A 21,760-nucleotide genomic window follows, 5' to 3' on the forward strand; every position below is an offset into this window, starting at 1 on the left:
GAGGCGATTGGAAACATTTTGTCAGAAAATCTTCAATCATCCACCTTGTAGCCAGCCCCACCTTAACTTTCAGTTATTATATTCTTTTTCTTCAACATACGCAGTGGTTTGTGTCTCAAAAGATTGACAGTGATGAAAAATTGAAAAATCTCTGTACAGCATTGCTTAAGTCACTGGAAGCACAATTTCTTGAAGAAGGATTGAAAAAACAATAGAAATGATATGAGAAATGTTTTGTAAAGTTGAATGCAGCTATGTAGAAAATTATTAAATAAATGTAGTTTTATGCACAAGTAATTATGTTTGTTAAAATTTTTTCAGTTCATTTTTATTTCTAAATGGATGTTACTGAGAAAAAACTCGCTTCATACAACTGATCTTGTTTTTCAGTTTTCTAATTAAGATGAAGTATAATTTTCTTCCATTTTTGTCGTACAACTTTGTTTTCTGTCGTTCACTTGACATTCACAGATGTGTGGAGTACATTTGTATTTTTAACATAATTTTGAAAGCAAATAGTGTAATATTTTTATGTATTCTTATGATGTAAATCATTTCATAACTTGTTTTCAACTTTTACTTATGAGTTAGTTATTCCTGGTACTTTATTTTCTAGAAATCTCTATTCTGAGGGAGATCTTGTTCCAAGTAGTTCAGGTAAAACTGGAAATTCAACCAGTCCAAAACAAGCAAATAAAAGAGAAGAGGGATGGAAAGAAGTTGTCAGAAAGTAAGTCTGTTTTTATGTTGTTTTTTTTTTCTGCAGCCATGTGTGAATGTAGGAATACTGTTGTTACATACTAAATTTGTACATGTATGTTAATAGGTAAATAATGCTAGCACACAGTACATTACTGTACTGTAGTATATTATAGCATATACATATAGTAGCTGCCAATTTTTGGAGTAATACATCCTTTTTTAATATATGTTTTTCAGAATATGAAGGAGGCTAATCACTCATTGTAATTAATGTAGAGTTAACACTTCTCTATTGCTTAGTAAACTTTGTAGAATGATAGTATTGAATGGTTGTTTAGATCCACAGACAATTGGACAATCATTTCTGATTGAAAAATTGGGTATTTCTGCTCTGAATAGATGGTAAAAGGACACTGGCCACTATTCAGTAATGCATGGCTAAGAGAATAACTCTTTAATATTACCTACTCTGCAGCTGCTGATGATAACACTGGAAAGCTGTGTGAAGAAATAGATAGGCAATGAATCCAGTTTAGTAAAAATTTGTTTACCTTTTCCTTTCATTTATGTTTCTGAATAGGTTGTTGCCATTATTTGTATTCCTGAAAAAAAAAATTAATTCATTCATTCATTCATTTGAATTGAGAAATTTCATGCATTTAAGGAATTTGGATGTACAAGAAGAAAACTTATTGATGTGGATGGATGTTGCACATGACTTTTTAGTTTGTGTAGTGGTATCCTAAAAGATTACTATCTAGCATAAATGAAAGTGTTCCAGGTTCACCCATTACTGATTGCTGATACTTTGTGTTTATGTATTTATTTCTGAGTGGCTTACTCAGAAAATGATTTTTCCACAATATGTTACTTAAATATTTATAATGTTACACATTTATACCTAGTTGTGAGAAAAACCATCATTTTGTAAATAGATGATTAATGTATAAAAATTGTACTGTTAACCTAATAGTACTATCTTACTTTTTCTGTTTAGCCTCTAGAACATCTGTAAGTACCTAACTAAACAAAAAAAAAACCCAACCACCCCTTAAACCCAACCACCAAAGAACACTGGTATCCACGATATGGTACCCAAATCTGTATAAAAGTAACTGCCTATACTAGGATTTGAACCTCAGAACTATCGACTTTGAAATGAGCTCAAATTGTCTGATAACTCACCAAAGATAATAGGAAGGTCATTCAATAATTAAAGACATAAATAGCTGTGGAAACAAAACTATAAGAGTAAAACAGTGTGGTACTTTCAGAACAGTAAGTTGGCAACCCTGTGATGATTTGTAATCGGTTTAAGTAAAAGTATTTTTATAACCTCAAAATCTCATTTTACAATGGCTAGTCCTCTTGAAGTTTACGAATTAGTTGTACAGTGTGCAGTGATCTGTTTTTTGCAGATGAAAAACTGGTTACCACTTTCAGTTGTATGACCAAACAAACATATGAACAAAGTTGTATGAACTAGGTACAAAGTGCAAGATGGGTACCAAGAGAGTTTGACAGATCACCGTAAGCACACAAGACTTAGCGTGTGTACAGAGCTGAAATAATTATATCAGCAGGAAGGTAATTGATTTTTTATAGTGTTCTAACCTGTGATGAGAAATGGATTCACCATTATGAACTGGAATAAAGATAAAAAGCATGGAGTGGATGCATATGTGTCACCTGTTAAGAAAATTCTGAACCCATCCATCAGCAGGAAGAATCATGATGACAAATCTTTTGTTATTCAAAAGGCCCAGTTTTTGCCAATTTTGTAAATGATCAGTGAAAAATAAACAGTGCATACTATTGTAACGTGCTTGTAAACAAAGTTTAGCCAGCAGTGTTGCAAAAAACACCCTGGTTCTTATTTCAAAGACTCACTTTCCTTTAAGAATGCCTAGCCCAACACAGCTCGGGTAACTTGAAAACTCAATGACAAATGACATATGGAAGTACTAACTCACCTGTACAGTCCTGACTTGTTGGTCCCATCGGATTTCCATTTAACATTGGACCCATTTGGTCCATTTAAAGAAGCACCATATTGTAAGAAGTGTTTACAATACAATGATGAAATCAAAGAAAATGTGCTAAATTGGCTCCGACATAAAGACAAAGATTTCTTTGTAGTAATCATAAATAAGCTAATTCATAGATGGAACAAGTATATAAATGCTGCTTTAGGTTATGTTAAAAAGTGAAAAACAGTGTCACATTGATTAAATAAACTGTTTTAGCTTCTGAGCAGTTTGTGTCTAATTATTGAATGACTTTTAATTAATTAATAAAGGTTATTCTTCATTTCAAGGCATAATAATATGTCAACCTATGTATATGTCATAACAAGACGGACGTATCATCTTTCAACATTTTTTCACTTTAGCAATGCTTTTTACTTGTTATAACATTGTTTCTGAATTCTTGTAATCTTTTTTCTGTTTCTAAAGTATAGGATATATCTTTAATTTAAGAGTTTATGAACAAGACTCCTTGTAGACGATGCATAATGAAATGACACGTAGTGGTGTATAATTTTTTTTATTTGTACATATTTTTTTATGTGTTTGATAAAAATAAATAGTCGTACTAATGGTCAGCTCATGCTACTACATTTATTTAACTTCTGACTTATAAAGATATATTTGTGCGGGATTAGGATATTATTTCACTGAAAAATGCTCTAGCTGTTAATCAGAATTTTCTAGTTTTATTATTCTGTGTCTTTAAAATGTATTAGAGCATATGCAACCAATTTTATATGGTTATTTACTGCCAGATATCCCTTTCTCTCTATCAGTTTTAAGGTTAGATTTTTTATTGATGTGCATATTATAAAATCAACTAGGTATTGTATTTTTAAAAAATATTTTCAGGTACCTTAACTCGCCATATAGATCAAAAAAGGTATCAGTTCCATTAAATGCCATTAGCCGAGTGATTGGTCGTGGAGGCAGTAACATAAATGCCATAAGAGGGGCTACTGGTGCTCATATTGAAGTTGAAAAACAGAGCAAGGGCCAAGGCGAGAGAATCATCACAATCAAGTAAGCTTCATATCTTAGAAATTCAAAAATAAATTCTAAATTGCTAAATGTTTATTCCCTTACTTCTCCTTCTCCTATTTCTTACTTCTTCTTTAAGTGAGTCATGTAAACGCAGTTGGTGGTATTAACCAAAGTTTAAAAAAGTTATTCATAATTATTGACTTAGTAATGTGATTATTTAAATCACAATATGAATATGTATTGTAATACTTGATCAGGTGAGTTAGATGCCTCATAGTGTACAGCCTTTATATATTTTATATTAAATCACTCACTATATTTACTTATTTAAATGTAATTTAAAAATAGAAATTATTTACAGAGCTAGAGAGGAAATCTATTTATATTAACTTTTTTTTCTGGAAACATTTGTGAACTACCTCCTGGGAAATTGAATGAATATAAACATTATTATTTTTTTGTAGTCTGTAACAAACACATATTAGATGCGACTGTTAAATAACGATACTAATGCTGTAAAATATTTTATTTTAAATTATACATATTTAGTTATTATCCTCTTCAATATATACACCCCTCCTCTATTCCTACAATGCTTCATGTGAAATTTTCATTGTTCAAAACATCAAAACAGTTCTGGAAGTCTTCTGTGAGCTATTTCATGACGTGTGCCACTTTTTCTTTTCAGCTTCAATGGTCTGTAATCTTGTTATTTTTAATGAAGATTTGACCTTGGGGAACAGATAAAAATCACATGGTGACTTTCTAGCAAATGTCTTGTCAGTGTGAGCCAGTGCAGTGTCCTGATGAAGAACCCATGACTTGTTCTTCCACAATTCGGGTTGTTTTTTTCTTAATTTTTCATGGAGTTGACCAAGGACCTCAAGGTAGTAATGTTGATTAATAATTTGACCTTCAGGAACCCAGTGAAGATTCACAATCCCATAAATAATAAAAAAAAAAAACAAAAAAACAGTCTGCATCAAATTTTGATTTGCTCATTTGAGCTTTTCTTGGCCATCTTGTAAACACTTAAACCACTCAAAAACCCACGCACATGTTAAACCACTCAAAAACCCACGCACATGTTAAAACATTCATTGCCATATATGTTTTTTTTAAATTAAAGATAAGTCTCAGTACTGGTTTTTCCAAGGTTCGTATGAAATTTCATGACAATTCATAGCTCTAATAAAACACATATCATTTTTTTGGCAAAACAGAAAAAGAGATGTTATCCAAATGAAGGCCACGGCCGGACAAATATGTCTATAGAAACTGGAGTGGCAACAATAAAAAAAGAAGGCTTAACGCTGTACAGCTGTCGGTCGTATGAATTTGGTGCATATGCAGTTCTTCTGTAGCAGTACTAGCCTCATTATTTAATAGCCACACTTCTTATATTTAACCTTTTAATCCCTAGGTATTTCCAGAGTTAACTTTGCCTGCAGCCTGAGTTTTTTTTAAATTTTTCCTCTTAAAAATACTTAACATGTTATCTGTACTCACAGCAACTGATTTCTACTATTTTTTTAACTTAGGGCAAATAACACAAGGGGGATGGATTCTTACTTATAAATAATTGTTGCACTGATAACATTTTTTTTATATTTATGTTATATGAGCATAAAATAAAATAAAATTATAAATAAGCCTACTAAACATACATACAAACTAGAAAATGTAGCCAAAATAACACCTTCCTCCCCAGGGCAAAATATCACATTCTAATAACAAAACAGCATCTGTATAAAATTCAAGAATAATTTCCAATAAAAATAAAATCAACTTATCTTATTCTAAAGACACAATATTCTATTTATGTAGTAAACTGTTCACTGTTTACAAATCAGTTTACGATGATTTCTAAAAGTGCAGTAGGGTGTGATAATTCCCTACACAGATGACACAGGCCTACGTCACACTCTATACATTATTTGAATTTCGTTCTTTTTCTATGCACTTTTTTTTAAGTATGTTTGCACACATTACATTGGCGTTGACTCCTGGAACCTTTACTTGCTATTTGAGTGACAGGTTCAGGAAAATGCCATTGCATAAGGCAAAGAGAATTCTCTTGTGGAGAATGGGCAGTTCCTCTTTTAGGCTACTACTTTGGGCAGACTACTTTTAGACTCAGTGAATTTTTTAAATAATTGTTGGAGTACTGCCAGCCTGAATTCTAACATTTGAGGATTGCTTGTCTTTACCTGGTAGAGATCAATATCAGTTCAGCATTACCATATCAAGGAGATACATAAATAATTTCATGTACCATTTTGTACACTTTCTAGCACAGTCTAATGAATTATCTGCATGTCTTTTTTTGTCAACAAATTTTATTACTAGTAAATAAAGTGTCCATATTTCTTAACTTATGTTCACCGTTTGACATTTCTTTTGTAAAGTTTTTTTGGAAATCCTCTTCTATTGGATCTAACTTTACCACAAGCCAGACAATTCAGTTTTATTGTCATGTAAAAACTGAAAACGTTTAGGGCTTCTGTACCAGTTATCACAAAATAAATTTTGCCTTATTTAAATATAGGGCCAGCAAACTTTGATGTTACAGACTCAGAAATGTAAAGTTTGACATTTACAATTTCTGTTTCTGCTCCAGTGTATATGATATAAAATCTAGCACTTACCCAGTTTTCACATAGCAAAGCATAAATATTTTAACCTCAGAACAGTGTCTTTTCTAGGGGTATACTGTTTGAAAATTAATCTCCTCTTCCATAACCTCAAGAACTCATCAATATTTAAATCCCTGAAAGGGGAGAACAAAAATTAAACATTTTATTGCAAGTGCTATGACAAATCTTATTTTATTATAGTCTCTCATTTGGAGCATTAATTGAATCGCTGAAATGTAGTATTCTCAAAAGCATGATACACCAGTTTTTGTTCATAACTTTACCAAATAAAGGGGGTTTCTAGCATTTTATTAGTTGACTTGCAGTCTGTTTTTTTATGTGCGGCATCAGATAGTAAAGGCCTAAAAAAGTTATTTACATTTCATTTACTGCCGCATTTTTCCATTTTTTTTTTGTTTTTCACTTTCTTCGAAGTAATAACATTATTGTGTAGAAGATATTTATAATATTTATTATAAACTCCATCATAGTCTAAAAAAATCTATCATAGTCAAAAATCTAGTTCAGGAGCATCTTCTGAAATTTGAACGTTAGGATTTATACCAGAATCACAGTCACTAAAAGTTTGTAATCTGGACTGAAATTTTTATCATTTCACCAGATATATTCATTATCTGTTTCTTTTTTGCGATGTTTTGTAGACCTACTCACAGTTTTTCTAGGTACAAGTTGTGGTGCAGCATTGGGTTCCAACTGTGTAGGTACTTTGTTTTCATCAGTATTGAAACTGTCGTTATCACTTGCGCCTAATATTGTACTATCATTACCATTAATTTCCTGCGAATCCTCAGTGTCTGTTTCAGGATTAGTGAGATACAGAATTATTTCATCATCACAAATAAAAGATATACAGCCATTACAACTCAAAGCACTAACTACATGTGGAATAACATAAACATAACCAAAATGCTTCTGTTAGAAAGCAAGGTAAATACAATTCGGGAAAATAACAGAAAAACACTGCCTTCTGAATGTATTATCGTTCCATAAATAGAAAAAAGTGTGTTACTAATATTAGCAAAACAAATTTCCATGTATGAGTATAGTAAATAAGATCACAATATTCAGACATTTGGGTGCCGATGTACTGGAATTTTCATAGGGATTAAAAGGTTAAAAAACTATGTTCTTCATAGAGACCATCTAGCACATTTTCACAAGATTGCTTTAATTTTTTTTTTGCACTACCCTGGCATATATCTGAATTTAAAGAAACTAAGATAAGGTAAAGGTGAGTTATTTTAAGTTATTACTACGACAGCACTAAATACATGATTGACTGGTTGTTACTCATATGTAGTGAAAATAATTAATGATGTAAAATGACTAATTTATTTAGAACAATCTAATTTGTTGAAAATAAGAAACATCAGCATTATGCAGAAATACAAACATTAAAAAATTGCTTATATTACAATACTGCAATAATTGTTAATTTTATGTTTCGGTGTTGAATAAAATTGTGTAATACTGTTGTATCATAGATGTAAGTATGATGCCAAGTGAATTGAGCTTTGTTTCATGAGTTTTGGCAACATCAGTTATTTCTTGATAGTTAAGACAATAGTAAAAAAAAGTTACACAATTTTGCAAGATGTGGTTAAAAAGTAAGCAAACTCCAAAATTTGCAAAATGAAACAAAAAAGGTATGAAGTTACATTTTATGGGTTATAAAAACTTATTTTACTTTTTAATATATTCACCGTTCACAGCTGCACATCTCTCCTCCCAACGATGGACAATCTTCTTGCCCCATCGATAAAAAATTCATCAAATGAAAATATTTTTATTGATATGGCTTTGTACAGAGAAGGAAATGTATATTTAAGAAGATGACTTAATTTTGTTTTACTACATTATTATTGTTGGTTTTGTATTCATTATTGTGTTTCAGTCAAAGTGACTTATAAAATTATATATGTTTTTTTTAAGTACCTTCACTTATAATGATCAGGTTAGATTAACAAGTTCAAGAATCATGAGTTAATATCTTACTGACTAATTAGTGTTAAATAAACTAAAACAGTAAAAATGTTATGATTACTCTGGCTATAATATCTTTGTTTAACCACATGTAGTATACTAATCATTACTGTTGCTAATTGCTATATTTTAAATTACTTGCACTCTTGTGGAAATTTAATTTCTTATGCTGTGTTCAGTTCTCACTTTTCTTTCCTAAAAACACAATATTCACCTTAGTCATTGAAAATGTTAAAAGTAGGTTGTTACAACTTTTCATATTCTGTTAAAAATGATGATACTTCCAAGAAATTATGTTCAACTCTGTTTTAGAACATATTGTTATAATGATAAGAATTTCAAGATCTTTTTCAGTAAAAGTATTTAGATTAAATTTATCTCACCTCTGTTTTAGAATATATTATTATAATAAAAATTTCAAGATCTTTTTCATTAAAAGTATTTAGATTAAATTATATCTGTAAATCTATTGTATAGAGAAACCACTGAAAATATTTTTTGGTGTTTAACAGAGGCTCTGCAGAAGCAACGAGACAAGCACACAGCTTGATTGCAGCGTTAATTAAAGATCCTGAAGTTGATATAATGCAAATGCTGCCAAAATCTGCTAAGCAGGCTGCTGCTGCATGGGAAAAATCTCAGGTTAGTTTTATTGTGTTACTTTTTTTATATTAAAGAAACCATACAAGAACTTATATAATGATTGAGGTCAGCTGCTCTCAAATTATATTTCTCTTATAAATCAGGCCTCATTTGATTAGTAAAACCTGATGTTTATTTGTAATCAAACCACTATATCAGCTTTTTTAGTTGAAAAAGCTTATGCTTATTGAAATACACATCAGCACAAGTTAATCTGGGATTTTATGTCAGCAATTTAAATAGTTGCAACAATGGTTTTGTCATTATAAAAATGAAACTTTTAGTCAGAGAAAAAGTTTCAAGCTATTGCCTGGTTACACATTCCTTTTATTTCAGCTACTCTCTTTCACCCTATCTATGTTTTGGTGCAAAAATGCAGGTTTGTGTTCAGTACTTGCTAGCAGTTTCTCCTTGATAATCTATCTTATGTCTTTCTCTTCCTTTTGATACACTTATATTCTTCTTTAATAGCATTGATAAATTTGATCACTCCTTACCAATCCATTTTCCTATACTTTTGTCATAGTTCTTTCCCCTATGATGCTTCTTAGTACTCCCGCTTTCTTTACCTTATCCAACCAAATCAGTGTTTCCATTAGTTTTATTCTCTGTCTTTTGCTTTGTTTTGGTCTTAATCTCACAACCATGTAACAGTACACTCCAGAACTAAGATTTTGCCATTCTTTTCCTAAGCCTTTTAACTCATAGCAATTACTGTCCCTGTTATGCACCCTATTCGTTATCACTCCCTGGTTTTAACTTCTCTGACATCCTTAATCTTTTATTTTTTCTGTTTCAAAATATTTAATTCTTAGTTATCAAAACTGGTTTTTATATTTACTATATTTGTTTTTAGGATATTCATCACTGAAACTGTTGCTTATTTTTCTTAATTCTCTTTTTATTTTCTAATTATTTTCTTTTCACTGTTATTAAAAATCTTAACTTAAAATCTCACAAAAGTTATTTTCTAATATAAAATGTAAAATTAGTGTCATAATTTTACAAAAAAAGTTAAATCAGCATAAAAGAAAGACTACTACCATTCCTTATATTGCATAGACACAGCTTAACTATACAGGCTTGTAGTTTTAATTCTTCCATTTAAAACACATTTGCTGAGTGCGATGGGTCATCAGCTAATTTCAACTACATGCCCTTTATTTTTATCTTAATATTCTAAAAATTAATGTGTATGTACTTAATATCTGGTAAAAATGGATACAGATTTGAGTCATGTTATATTGTGAAAAGAATGATTATAATTAGAAGAAATTTGTGGAATATCTGTGCATTTGGATTAAAATTGTGGCTGCTGACCTTTTGGTACAGTTAACTGCACATTAAAAACTAAATTGTACATTGCATAACTGTTTAATCTTTTTACTACTTTAAGGCAAAAAGTTAAAATTTGTTTCTTTCTGGTTAGTTCTGCTTTTTATTCACTCAAGTTTTTGCTTAAGTCTCAGGCATTTTTACCTTATCTATTGAATAAAATAGTATAATTTAAATATAAAAGAGTATGCTTAAACACCATAAAAATAAAAATAAAGGACAAGAAAAATGTGTAGTGAAGTGTAAAACAGTTGTCGTAGCTGGTAATAATCAGCAATGAAGTCTCCATTTCTGTTCAAAGTTGCAATACAAATCCTAATTATTAATAACATCAAATGCCTATTTACTCCACAGTGACTCTAATTAATATTTTATTGCCAGGTTTTTTTTTTAATTAACTATCCATAAAGGGTTCAATATCTGTGTAGTTATTTCCTAAAGGTTATTAATAAAAGCATAAACAAGATTTTACTCATACTTAAGCAAATTAACCTTATTTTACTTTCATACACTTGGCCATGTATGAAAACAAATATTTTTACCACCCATTCATATATATATTTGTATTATTAACCTATATAAAATAAAATTGTTTAGTATGTAGTGTATTTTTTTTTATTTATATACTAAAACCTTTGTGAAAGCCTCTTCTGTCTTGCAAGGGGTAATTTCTTACACCAGCCAGTTTTTTTTATGTTGGTAAAGAAATGAAATTGATTCTAAAAAAACTATGAACAAGGCAGGTATTGAACTCCTACCTTTAGTAAGGTAATTGATCACTTTGTCAATTGAAATACAAGGTGACAATAATGTATTGATGTTAGTCATTAATGTAATGTAACTCGGTGTGTTTCCATTCTATGCTCTATGTTGTTTTCATTTCACTCAAATTTTATTTAATGATAATTGTTATTTATTAATGATTTTGGTTTAATTTTCAGAGTGCAAAAGCAAAAAATGTTACTGCATTAAGAAGTTCTGGGCCAACTCCTGTTGTTACTTCTCTAGTTAGTGGAGCAGTTGGATCCAGTGTTACAAGCAAAGTTTCTTTTCCCAATCTTAATTCTGGTAATTTGATATATTTTTAAACTTACAAATAAACCATTTATTTAGTAAATTGATGAATTATTATGTCTATCTAACAAAATAAACAAAATTACATTTCAGCAGTTAGCATTTCAAAAGTTAAATTGATTGTTTCCCTTTACTCAGTTTCTCTGGTGAAGTAGGCATTCAAATCCAGATTAAAAAAAAAAATAGTTCCCCTTATATCTCAGAGCATAATAACCACATGATACTGATCTACAGAGTAAGCATTATTCATATTAAGATCAGAAACTGATGAAATTGCGTCAGATTATTTTATCAATTTTAAAATATTTATAATAGTTAATTCATTTATTTATTTTTTCTCTTTAAAATACACTCCATCAATTTTTAATTGAAAGAAGGTTATCAGTTTGAGGAAATCACTAAGGAAATTCAGATGGCAGTAAATAAAGCTTTTAAAAAAGTAATGGAATAATGAATGAAAATTGGCTAGATATTTGACTGTGATTTTTACCCTTTCAGGAATCAATCAGTCCATAGCATGATTAATAATGCTTCTTGTGGTTTTAAAGAAGGGTATTTTTTAAGTAAGAATTTTGTTTAAAAAATATTTTAAGTAAAAACATATTAAAACAAAAATTAACTGAATTACTTTTTTTGACCCTCTTTGGAAAACCTAATACTAATTCCCCAATTTTGAGATTTATATGAAAACAAAGCTTGGAATATAAAAATTAATATACAGTTGATATCTTACGTTAGCTTTAATCTGGTTCCTTTACAAATACTGAATAATGTACACCAGTGTCCAAATTATACTCAAAAATGCAGAAAAGTAACTAGTTTTTAATTACAAAAGTTTCATTGATAATCTAAGACAAGTTATTTGCAACTAAATAATTCCATTATTTTATTGATAATAATATTTGCGCTTACCTTTCGATAAAAATTGATTGTTTTTTTTCTTTCAAAAATTGAAATATCTCACCACATTAATTTTTCATATAATATAGATGAATGTTACTAGTAAATTGTTTTTCTTTATTTTTACATTTAAATATTGTAATTAACATGCAGGAAAGTATAAATAAACATTTTCTTCAATGTCCATTTCATTCCAGAATAGGAGAAGTAGTAGAACTGTTCTCAGACACAAATTCCAGTTTAGAAATGATTAAGAGGTACAACTTTTTTTTAGAATTTTTAATAAAAAAAATACAATTGGAAAAAATTTTTGTTATTTTTAAATTTTCTAAACTTTGAGTCATTATTTTATCTTTGCTAGCCTTGAACTATTCCTATTTGTTCTTAAAAATCAAGTCATTTTTATATTAAAAATTTGAAGTAGATGAAAAATATCAGTCTGTAACTTCTTTCCTGTTCATGTTAGAACAATCAGAAAAATAAAAAATTGATGAAAAATTTAACAAGTTTATGTAATTCTTTTTCATTGATTATAAAATATTTGTATATTTAAGAAAAATTGCAGTTTCTCAATCACTGCACTGTGATTGTTTCTCAATCACTGAACTGTGCTTGAAACCAACCCCATTGTTCAACCAAATCATTTATACTGCTCTTTGCTGGATTATTGCCATTCAGAAATTTTTCCACCAATAAGTTTTTCCATTTCTTGAAACAATTTAGAATGTGTGTAAGTTTCCATTATAGCAACACTTTCATTGATCAAATTAGGCATTTTAGAATTAACACAACTGCAAAGAACGAAAATATACTGCACTGAAGCATGAACAGTGTACAACTAACAAGAATAATAACTTACAACCAGTAGTGGTGCTAGTAGTAGCAGTGTTGAAGGTGACATTCAAATAATTGCAGTTCAAACCACCTTGGTTCGATTTTAAGTTACTCACCAGGTATAAAATACAATGACTACCCCAAATTAGTTAAAATTTGAAAAGAAAACAATAAATCGTAACTTAGGTATAGTAGGGGGCATAAAATCTGAAACTTGTAGTCTAACAGCTAATATTCTATATATTAACGATTCTACAAACATTTCTCATATTGGTGTTTACAAAACTGAAAACTAAATCTGATCATAATTTGATTCACTCTCGGTCATTTTACAATTTATACTAATAGTAAATCTTATTTAACAAAGAAATTGTCACTCCATATCAGTGTTAAGTATAATTTAATACTTTATAGCGATAATTTTAGCAATTAAAAATTACAAATGATGTATATGTTGACAAAATTGATAAATGTAAAGTCAGCACTTTTAAATGAAACAATTTTGTACTAGGGAGTTATTGTAATAAATGAATCATTCTAATTAGCTGACTAACAGTAAAGATATACATCGATAGTATCACTTACAAAATAAAAACAAGTATATTTATTCTATTTATAGAATACATTGAAGTAGAAAGCTTTGCGTAGTAATAATGTTCAGTTTTTGTTTTCATCTGTTAATTGTGTGTTTCACCAGTGCTGTTTTACTTTTCTTGATTTATAGTAGTGTGTATAAGTATAGATTAAATTTTTATTTGATCTGTAGTTGGAAGCAGGATGAATGAACTTAAATCCACTGTGACTCACAAAAAATTAAATTGGCAAGCTGTACAAATTTATGAATGAAGCGTCAAATAAATTCAGAAATGGAAGAAATGATAACAAGCACAGTATGCACATTTTGACATGTGCCTAGTGAGAGGACCGTAAATGAATTTCATCTCAAACAGTAGCCCACCATTCCAAAATTGCTATTGCATCTTAAAGATTTAGTAGGATTCTTAGGAAGTAGATGATGAAACCTAAGAGCATTACAACAATTGTATTTCAAATGGGAAAAAACTCAAAATATAGGAAATTTATTATTGAAAATCATGACATTAGGATTAAACAAATACAGTACATTATCAAAAAATTCAGAAACGAAAACAGGATAATTGTGTATATCTTGATGAATATATATTTTGTCAAGTCATACCTTATTTCTTGAGGAAAGGCTTCAATGAGATGGCTTTTAACTCCTATTTCTAAAATCAGTGTATTGATTATTATACATTCTGGGGGTGAAATGGGATTTATTCCAGACACATGAACCTAAAAAGCAAGTGCAACAGCTGGCAACTACTACAACTGTATGAATGCAAATAATTATTTAAAATGGGCTGAAGAAAATTAATGAAAAATCTTCATGAAAATTTTATAATAATCTTAGACAATGCGTCTTATCACATAAGAAATTTCAAGAAAAATTACCCACATCCAATACAAAAAAGAACAAGAAATGTAAAACTGGTTATGTGATTATTGCATTCTATTCTCATTACTCTGCTGAAACCTCATCTGTGCAAGATAATTAAAAGGAACAAAGAAAAATACAAGTGTTTATATTTGATGAACTTGCCAAGAAAAATGGACATTAAGTGTTACGACTACCCCGTATCACCCAGATTTAAACCTTACTGAAATGGGAATGGTTTAAAGTAAAACGATACATTGGAAGCCACAATGTCACTTTTGGCTTTGATGATGATCAACTGATTGCTGAAGATAAATTTTCTAAAATGGACACATCGTATTGGAAACCTTATTGCGAGCAAGTACAAAAAAATTAAGATGAATACATTGGACAGTAGCATATAATTTGACAGCTCTACAGGATCTTTTCAGATTTCTTGGGAAGATGGTGATGGTAGTGAAAGTGACGATATTCAGAATTTAGCAACTTTGATCATGACATTCAACCTCTTTATTTTCTAAAGTTTTCTGTATATTTTTGTAAAGTTTAAATATTATTTAAATTTGTGTAAAACATGCAACTGAAAAACAAAAGGATTTTTTTAATAAAGTATATAACTACATTATTAGTTAAAAATGAATTAATTTTATTTAATATTAAATAATAATATTTAATATTAATTTTTGACATGATTAGTATTAATATGAATGAAGTAATAATTATGGTAATAATCAATATTAGTAGTGCTATCTTTTGCAGTGTATAAATATATAGACGCTAACTGTATGTTATGCTTAATGGGTATTAGAATGTCAGCTGAAGCAGGTTCAGTTGACAGAGTGCTAAGCTTCAAAATTCATGCCCTTTACTATATGAGCAATTGACAGCTATATAAAAAAAAAAGAGACAAGACTATGACAGTAAATACTTTCGCACTATTATGTACTACAGGGGTGTTCAGTGTAAGAAATTTTTGCTGCTGTTTAAACTGATTTGGTTTGTACAGTCAAGTTCAAAAGAAGGGAGGTGGGCCACACAGCACATGCTGTGCAAAAGCGAAATGCACTTCAGCTCATTCTCTTTGTAACTTCTTCAGAAAGTACTGTTTGCATTACATTTTTCTTATAAATCTATAGGTATTAAATTTCCTACAAACAAAGTAAATTAAAATGTAAAGGAATTGATATTTAAGTGGAATTTAAAATAAAATTTCTAATTGGATTTTACAGTGCAACCAAGTAAAGAGGAGAAGATTTGCAATGCTGAAAGTTTTTCTTTTTTATAATAGAATGTATAATTCTGTTATATTGTTATTTATACAATTCTAGTATCAAAAAAACTCTTTTAGTATTGCAAATTTTCTTCTTACTTGGTTGCACTGTAAAATCCAATTAGAAATTTTATTTTAAATTCCACTTAAAATTTGTGTATCATGAACTGGTGAAAAAAATGCTGCATCCAACTTAAAATACCAGCTGTAGCCAATAATCTCAGCTTTTTGAACAGCTTTATTATTAATATGTTCCTGTATTTAAAATATCTTGAATTAAGATTTCCCTAGTTTAATTAAAATAAGTCCTTATTGAATTTCTTTCAGCAATAGTATAATATTATATGCGCGCGTGTGTGTGTGTGTATTTGTATTTCTTGAAATTCAAATAATACATCAACTTATTATTACATATTATCAATATATTGTTTTGAACACACACACTTACATTCATATAAAATGTTTGTTATGCTGGATGCTTGATATATTTATATATATATATGTGAAAATTTCTCTAATGGAAAAACATACCTGTATTAATTTAATATGCTTGTTTTTCATTTAGTTGCTGCAGGTGTAACAACAGCTCCATTAATAGTATCATTTCGCCCAGCTACCATGCCTCCTTCAAGAGTCACAGCCCCCAGGCTTGTTGCTGCTGGTAAGTTGTTACACAGACCTGACATTATTAATTCTTTGCTAGTTCCTTTGAACCTTTGAATTGAAAAAAAAAATCAGGTTTAATTTCTTCTGTTTCTTATAAATAATTTTATAAACTTTAATCAAAATTTATATAATTGCTGATAATTATTTAACTTAAACAGGTTTTTTTATGTTTATCACCAAAATATAATAAAATGAAGTTGTTCACTCACTGTGCCCAATCTTTTTGAATTTGATGTCTCTTGGGAAATCTTTATGTATTATTCACTTGAACAATTTAAATGAACCATACTGATACTAAATTATAGTCTGCATAATATAAATAATGCACCATATTTGTCTTTGTTAATAAAACATACACTCATTTTTTCTCAACATATAAAATTATGGAGATACAAGATTTATGTCACTGTTGACTGACACGATAGATTATCAGTTACATAATTTATTCGTAATATTTCTTTCATATTATCTGTTGTTAAGTATATAAAATATATACCATGAGATCATTTGAAACGTTACCACATTTATTATTCAACACCTATCAGTCGTATCATATTTCTGTTTGCAGGCATCTATACCATTCTCGAAGAACTTTATTAAAGTTATTTTCAAAGGGGTGGAACCCACACTCTCCGCTACACTTACCCCAACTCAAAAATCTTAAATGGCAATGGTAACATTTGATTATATTACTTGACCTGAAAAAATAATGAATTTTAGTTAAAGAAAATTAAAATCTGTCCACCCCATTGCTTGGTAGGTGCGAAAAACCATTTGGGGTATACTTATTTTAAATTTCAGTCCAACAAAAATAACTATAAAATTACACGATTAAAATTTTTAACCATTTGTTATGATCATAATCTGTGGATTAAAACTGTGAATATTATTTTTAAAATTACTAATAAAATTTCACCCTTAGATGTTTTTCTAAATTTTCAAGGGTTGAAAACTTATCTTTTTTAAATGATACTATATAGCTTGTGACACCTCATTGGAAGGCCCTTTAAATGACAAGTAATTTGGTACAAATAAAGTAAAAATTGATTTGCTGATACTGAAGTTATAATTAAAAAGGTGTTTTTTTAGATTGTTAGGATTTTTTTTAGGTTAGTTGGGATACAGTGTTACTGAGCCGAAGCATTAGGTCTGAAATTGTTTGTTCTTCTTAAAATATATGAGTTTTATGTTCTCCATCATTGAAATAATGTACCAATAAACACAGCATTATAACATCAGTTAAACATATAAAAACAATAATAAGGTAAGGTACCTACTTCTTTGCTGGTAACATGTTGAAAAATTGATTACCATGTAAACTTAATAATTAAATAAAAACTAGTTCATAAACGAATAATTTTGAATCAAAAAATAATATGCTTAAACTCCAATGACTATTTATACTATTTTTAATGAAGTAAAACTTCCATTATTACAAAGCAAACAATTAAATTTAATTTAATTAACAATTGGATATTTTAAGTTCAAAAGTTGGCAACTGCACTCAACAGTTTTAAAAAACTAAAGATCCCATTGTTGATACTTGCTTGTTATAACAGGTTATAATTTTCAGCCAATTATTGAAATTCTAGTTTCTGTGGTAAATTTTTGCAAATTTTTTTCTTTCATATTATATGTAATTATTGTCAAAAAGTATTTATTGTATTTAATTCGTCATATTTTATTTAAATTGTTTTATTTAGTTAAAACTGGCATTTGGTTAGTTTTATTGTTCTACTGTTTGGCCTTTCATTTTTTGTCTTTTGTAAATTTGTCTTGCTAAAATGACTTACAATCTAGAAGAAAGGACTGAACTAATTTTTACATGTGGAGAACAAAATAAATGTGCTAGAAGAATTGCTCAAATGTTTAATGAACAACATCTAAATAAAAATGTTTCACACTTACATTGTAAAACTTGTAAAAAATTTCAAAAAAATGGGATCTGTTATGAATAAGAAATGTGCAGGGTGAAAGGTTTTAGATGAATTTACTACGGTTGGAATTTTGGGAAATGTAGAAGCAAGTCCTGAGAGCTCAATTCGTTAAATATCCTGCAAAACTGGGGTTTCTTATGATTCTGTTTTCACTAAATTAAAATACCATAACATTCCAACATAGCCTAAAAAGAATATTAATATATTCTAAAAAAAAATACATTTTTAATCATAACTTCAATACCAGCAAACCAATTTTTATTTTATTTGTACCAAATTACTTCTCACTCAAAGAGCCTTCCAATTAGGTCACAAGCTATATAAACTCAATTTAAAAAAAAAAAAAAATTTTAACCCTTAAAATTAAGAAAAACTTTAAGGGCAAAATTTTGTGTTTGTAATATTAAAAATAATATTCACGGTTTTTATCTACAGATTATGATTATTTAAAGACATCCATTTGATTTAAATATTCAGTTCACCTGTTACTAGACTAAATTAGTAGTTATTTATAGATAAAACAAATGATTGCCTTAGTATTACAAGAAATGCTAGTAAGTAGTAATCAGTTTTAGCTAGATGTGAATGAAAGAGCTTTATTATTACTGTTTACGTATTTTAATCATATAAATCTTAATAATAAAGAATTTAAAAAATTACATATTGTTACTGATAAAGAAGAGTGCATACTGCAGAATCTCTTCAGCAAAAAGTAAGCACATATGTAGATATATTTTAATTTTAATAAAGCTGTGTTACTTTGCCAAATGTTTCTATGTCATTCAGTGTTAAGTATTTTTAATCCATTTTCTTTATCCAAATTGGGTGTTTAATGAAAACACCCTGGTTTTCTTTCTGCCCTGCTATGCTACTGTTTAATTGAATAATTTTATGAGTCAAAATTTGATATAGTAATTTAGAATTTAAAAATGAAAAATGATTTACAATTTCAAAATGGCAACTAGTAAAATTTTTTAATGTTAAACAGTTTGAGTATTTATGTATTGGAATTTCTTAAGATAAAATTCACACTTTCATAAATTAAACATTTTACTTTCATGCTGAATCAAACAGTACTTTGCTTATTTGCACAAACTGGTTGAATTCAGAATTTTTTCCAAATTTAACATTTACACCTTTTTTGTCCTAATGAGGCATAAATATGATTAATACTAATAAATAAATAATGATTGACAAGCATTATTTATTTTGTGATCACGTGACTAAATGCTGAAATGTATAGTTTATGGATTTTAATGTATAGTTTATGATAAATTTTTTAAAACTTTTTATCTGGCATTTTTCTGTTTGTGAGTTTTACCTTCTTGAATTCTTGGAGGTAACAATATAGTCTAATGTTAAAAAATTAAAGGATTTACTTTAAAATCAGAAGAATGATGAATTAAGAGATTGTTTTATCTTTTTATTTTAGCTGAGAAGCGAGCAGCACAACTGGCTGCTGCTTCAAACACAAAAACAACCATGTCTTATACTTCAGCAATTATGACATCGAGTAGAGCAGCAAAGGTTGTGGTGACATCTGCTCCAACATCGCTTGCAGTGACTAGTCAGACTTTTGCTGCTAAACTGACTGAAACATCGTCTTCAGTATTGTCACAGCCTGTTCCTCTAAGCAGCACAACTCCACAACTTTCACCAGCTCCTCCTGCTACCATCTCGAAATCTCAGCCAGCTCCAGTAACAACTTTACAAACCTCCATCCCACCTCCTCAGCTACAACAGCAACAATCATCTATTGCTGTTTCAACTACCCCTCCTCCACCAGCATCTACACCTGTTAATACTGCATTAGAGTATTCACTATTTAATGATACATTTACAAAGGTTTGTTCAGTAAATTAATCAGTTTTTCAAAGTTTAAGGAATAAGGATTTTTTACACTAGTTTAGTTTTTCATTTTTCTCTTAAAGGAGAGATGAAATGTATTTATTTCTTTGCAAAATTGGACTCATATGAGGAAGAATAAGTAGTAATAACCTAAACAGTCAGACAAGATTCATAATATTTATTCACAGCTTGATTATATCAAATTGGAAAAAATTATCTTAGAATAGATGGTTGATAAAAACCCATTGTTGGTAATTAAACATATACAGATGTTTAGGATATTAGTTACTTTCACATTAGTTGGTGTTAATCTAATAATGAATGAAAGAGATACTTTCTTTTTAACAAGTCCAACAGCGTTTTTTGTCCCCATTGAGATTGTTTCTCTGGCACCAGTGTAGCTGCTTTATTATGAGCTGAGAGATTAAGAAAATCTTATGGCTAACACCAGAATAGTATTAAAATGTTAAGATCATTGCTCTAAAGTTTGCATATCCGGATATAGAGAAATACATTTTCTCTGAAGCTTTTCATTACACTGAGACATTAACATATCCTGAAATTTAAAAAGAATTTCCATTAAAGCTGTTTCATATATACCAAAATTTACCACTGGTAAGACCCAGTGAAATGTTAATCGCTGTTACGTTTTTCCAAGCCTAGAGACCAGTAGCTTTGGACTAAAGTTACCTTAATTGTTGAATAAGCAATATCAATGATATATCCATTCGTGATCCTGGGATCTTGTATCAATGTTTTCTAAACATGAAGCACAACAAATCAGTTGATTTGCTGTGATGACATATCATAATGACACCGTAATGCAAATTGTCTTTGCATCATCATCATTTTCTTTGAATGCTTTTCTGTTACATTTTTCACAACCTGAACTTCTTCAACTGAAAAATGGACTTTGCTGAGGTTCTGTTTGTTGATTAACCTCTATAAAATCAGTTTATAACTTTCTTTCCAGAATTTCTTTATTGACCCTCTTCCCACTGTTGAATAATCCAGTAAATTAACATGTTTGTTGGTAGTTTTCCATTTTGGAATTAATTCTTTTGATTATCATCCTCAATTAGAGATCGGAAAAGCTTTTTCTTGTATATGCACACCCTCATCCACGGTTGAAGTAACAACTGTATCATTAATAAGAAAAATGAACAGTCTATATGTTGCTTGAAATTAGGTTATTAAATAATCTGGAATGTGATAGGGCATTGTTAATAACTAACAGTGCTTCAGCAAGTAGATAGTTTTCAGTGTAATATTTTATTTTAGTACAAATTTTTTTTACTCTTTTAAAATTATTGTGAATTTGTATAACCTTTTTTTTGAACTCATTAACTGGTTTAGTTAATTTTCAAATAGCAATTAAATTTGTTATTTGTCATTAAATTGCTACACTTAGTGCTGTTCACTTAACTTCTGCTAAATTATAA

At 29.2% G+C, this 21,760-nt stretch overlaps 1 protein-coding gene across 5 annotated transcripts in view; it reads left to right on the top strand.

The window, feature by feature from the left end:
* The window catches only part of mask (multiple ankyrin repeats single KH domain), a 233,708-nt gene that overhangs the window by 192,709 nt on the left and 19,239 nt on the right, over positions 1-21,760 (top strand). For all 5 annotated transcript variants that reach the window (XM_075363965.1, XM_075363982.1, XM_075363999.1 and 2 more), the window contains 6 exons: positions 617-730; positions 3,585-3,755; positions 8,869-8,998; positions 11,275-11,401; positions 16,433-16,528; positions 19,903-20,315. In XM_075363965.1, the coding sequence (XP_075220080.1) occupies positions 617-730; positions 3,585-3,755; positions 8,869-8,998; positions 11,275-11,401; positions 16,433-16,528; positions 19,903-20,315 (1,051 nt within the window). The remainder of the gene's footprint in view (positions 1-616; positions 731-3,584; positions 3,756-8,868; positions 8,999-11,274; positions 11,402-16,432; positions 16,529-19,902; positions 20,316-21,760) is intronic.

This window comes from Lycorma delicatula, chromosome 1, assembly GCF_047948215.1.
Source record: "Lycorma delicatula isolate Av1 chromosome 1, ASM4794821v1, whole genome shotgun sequence".
NCBI lineage: Eukaryota > Metazoa > Arthropoda > Insecta > Hemiptera > Fulgoridae > Lycorma > Lycorma delicatula.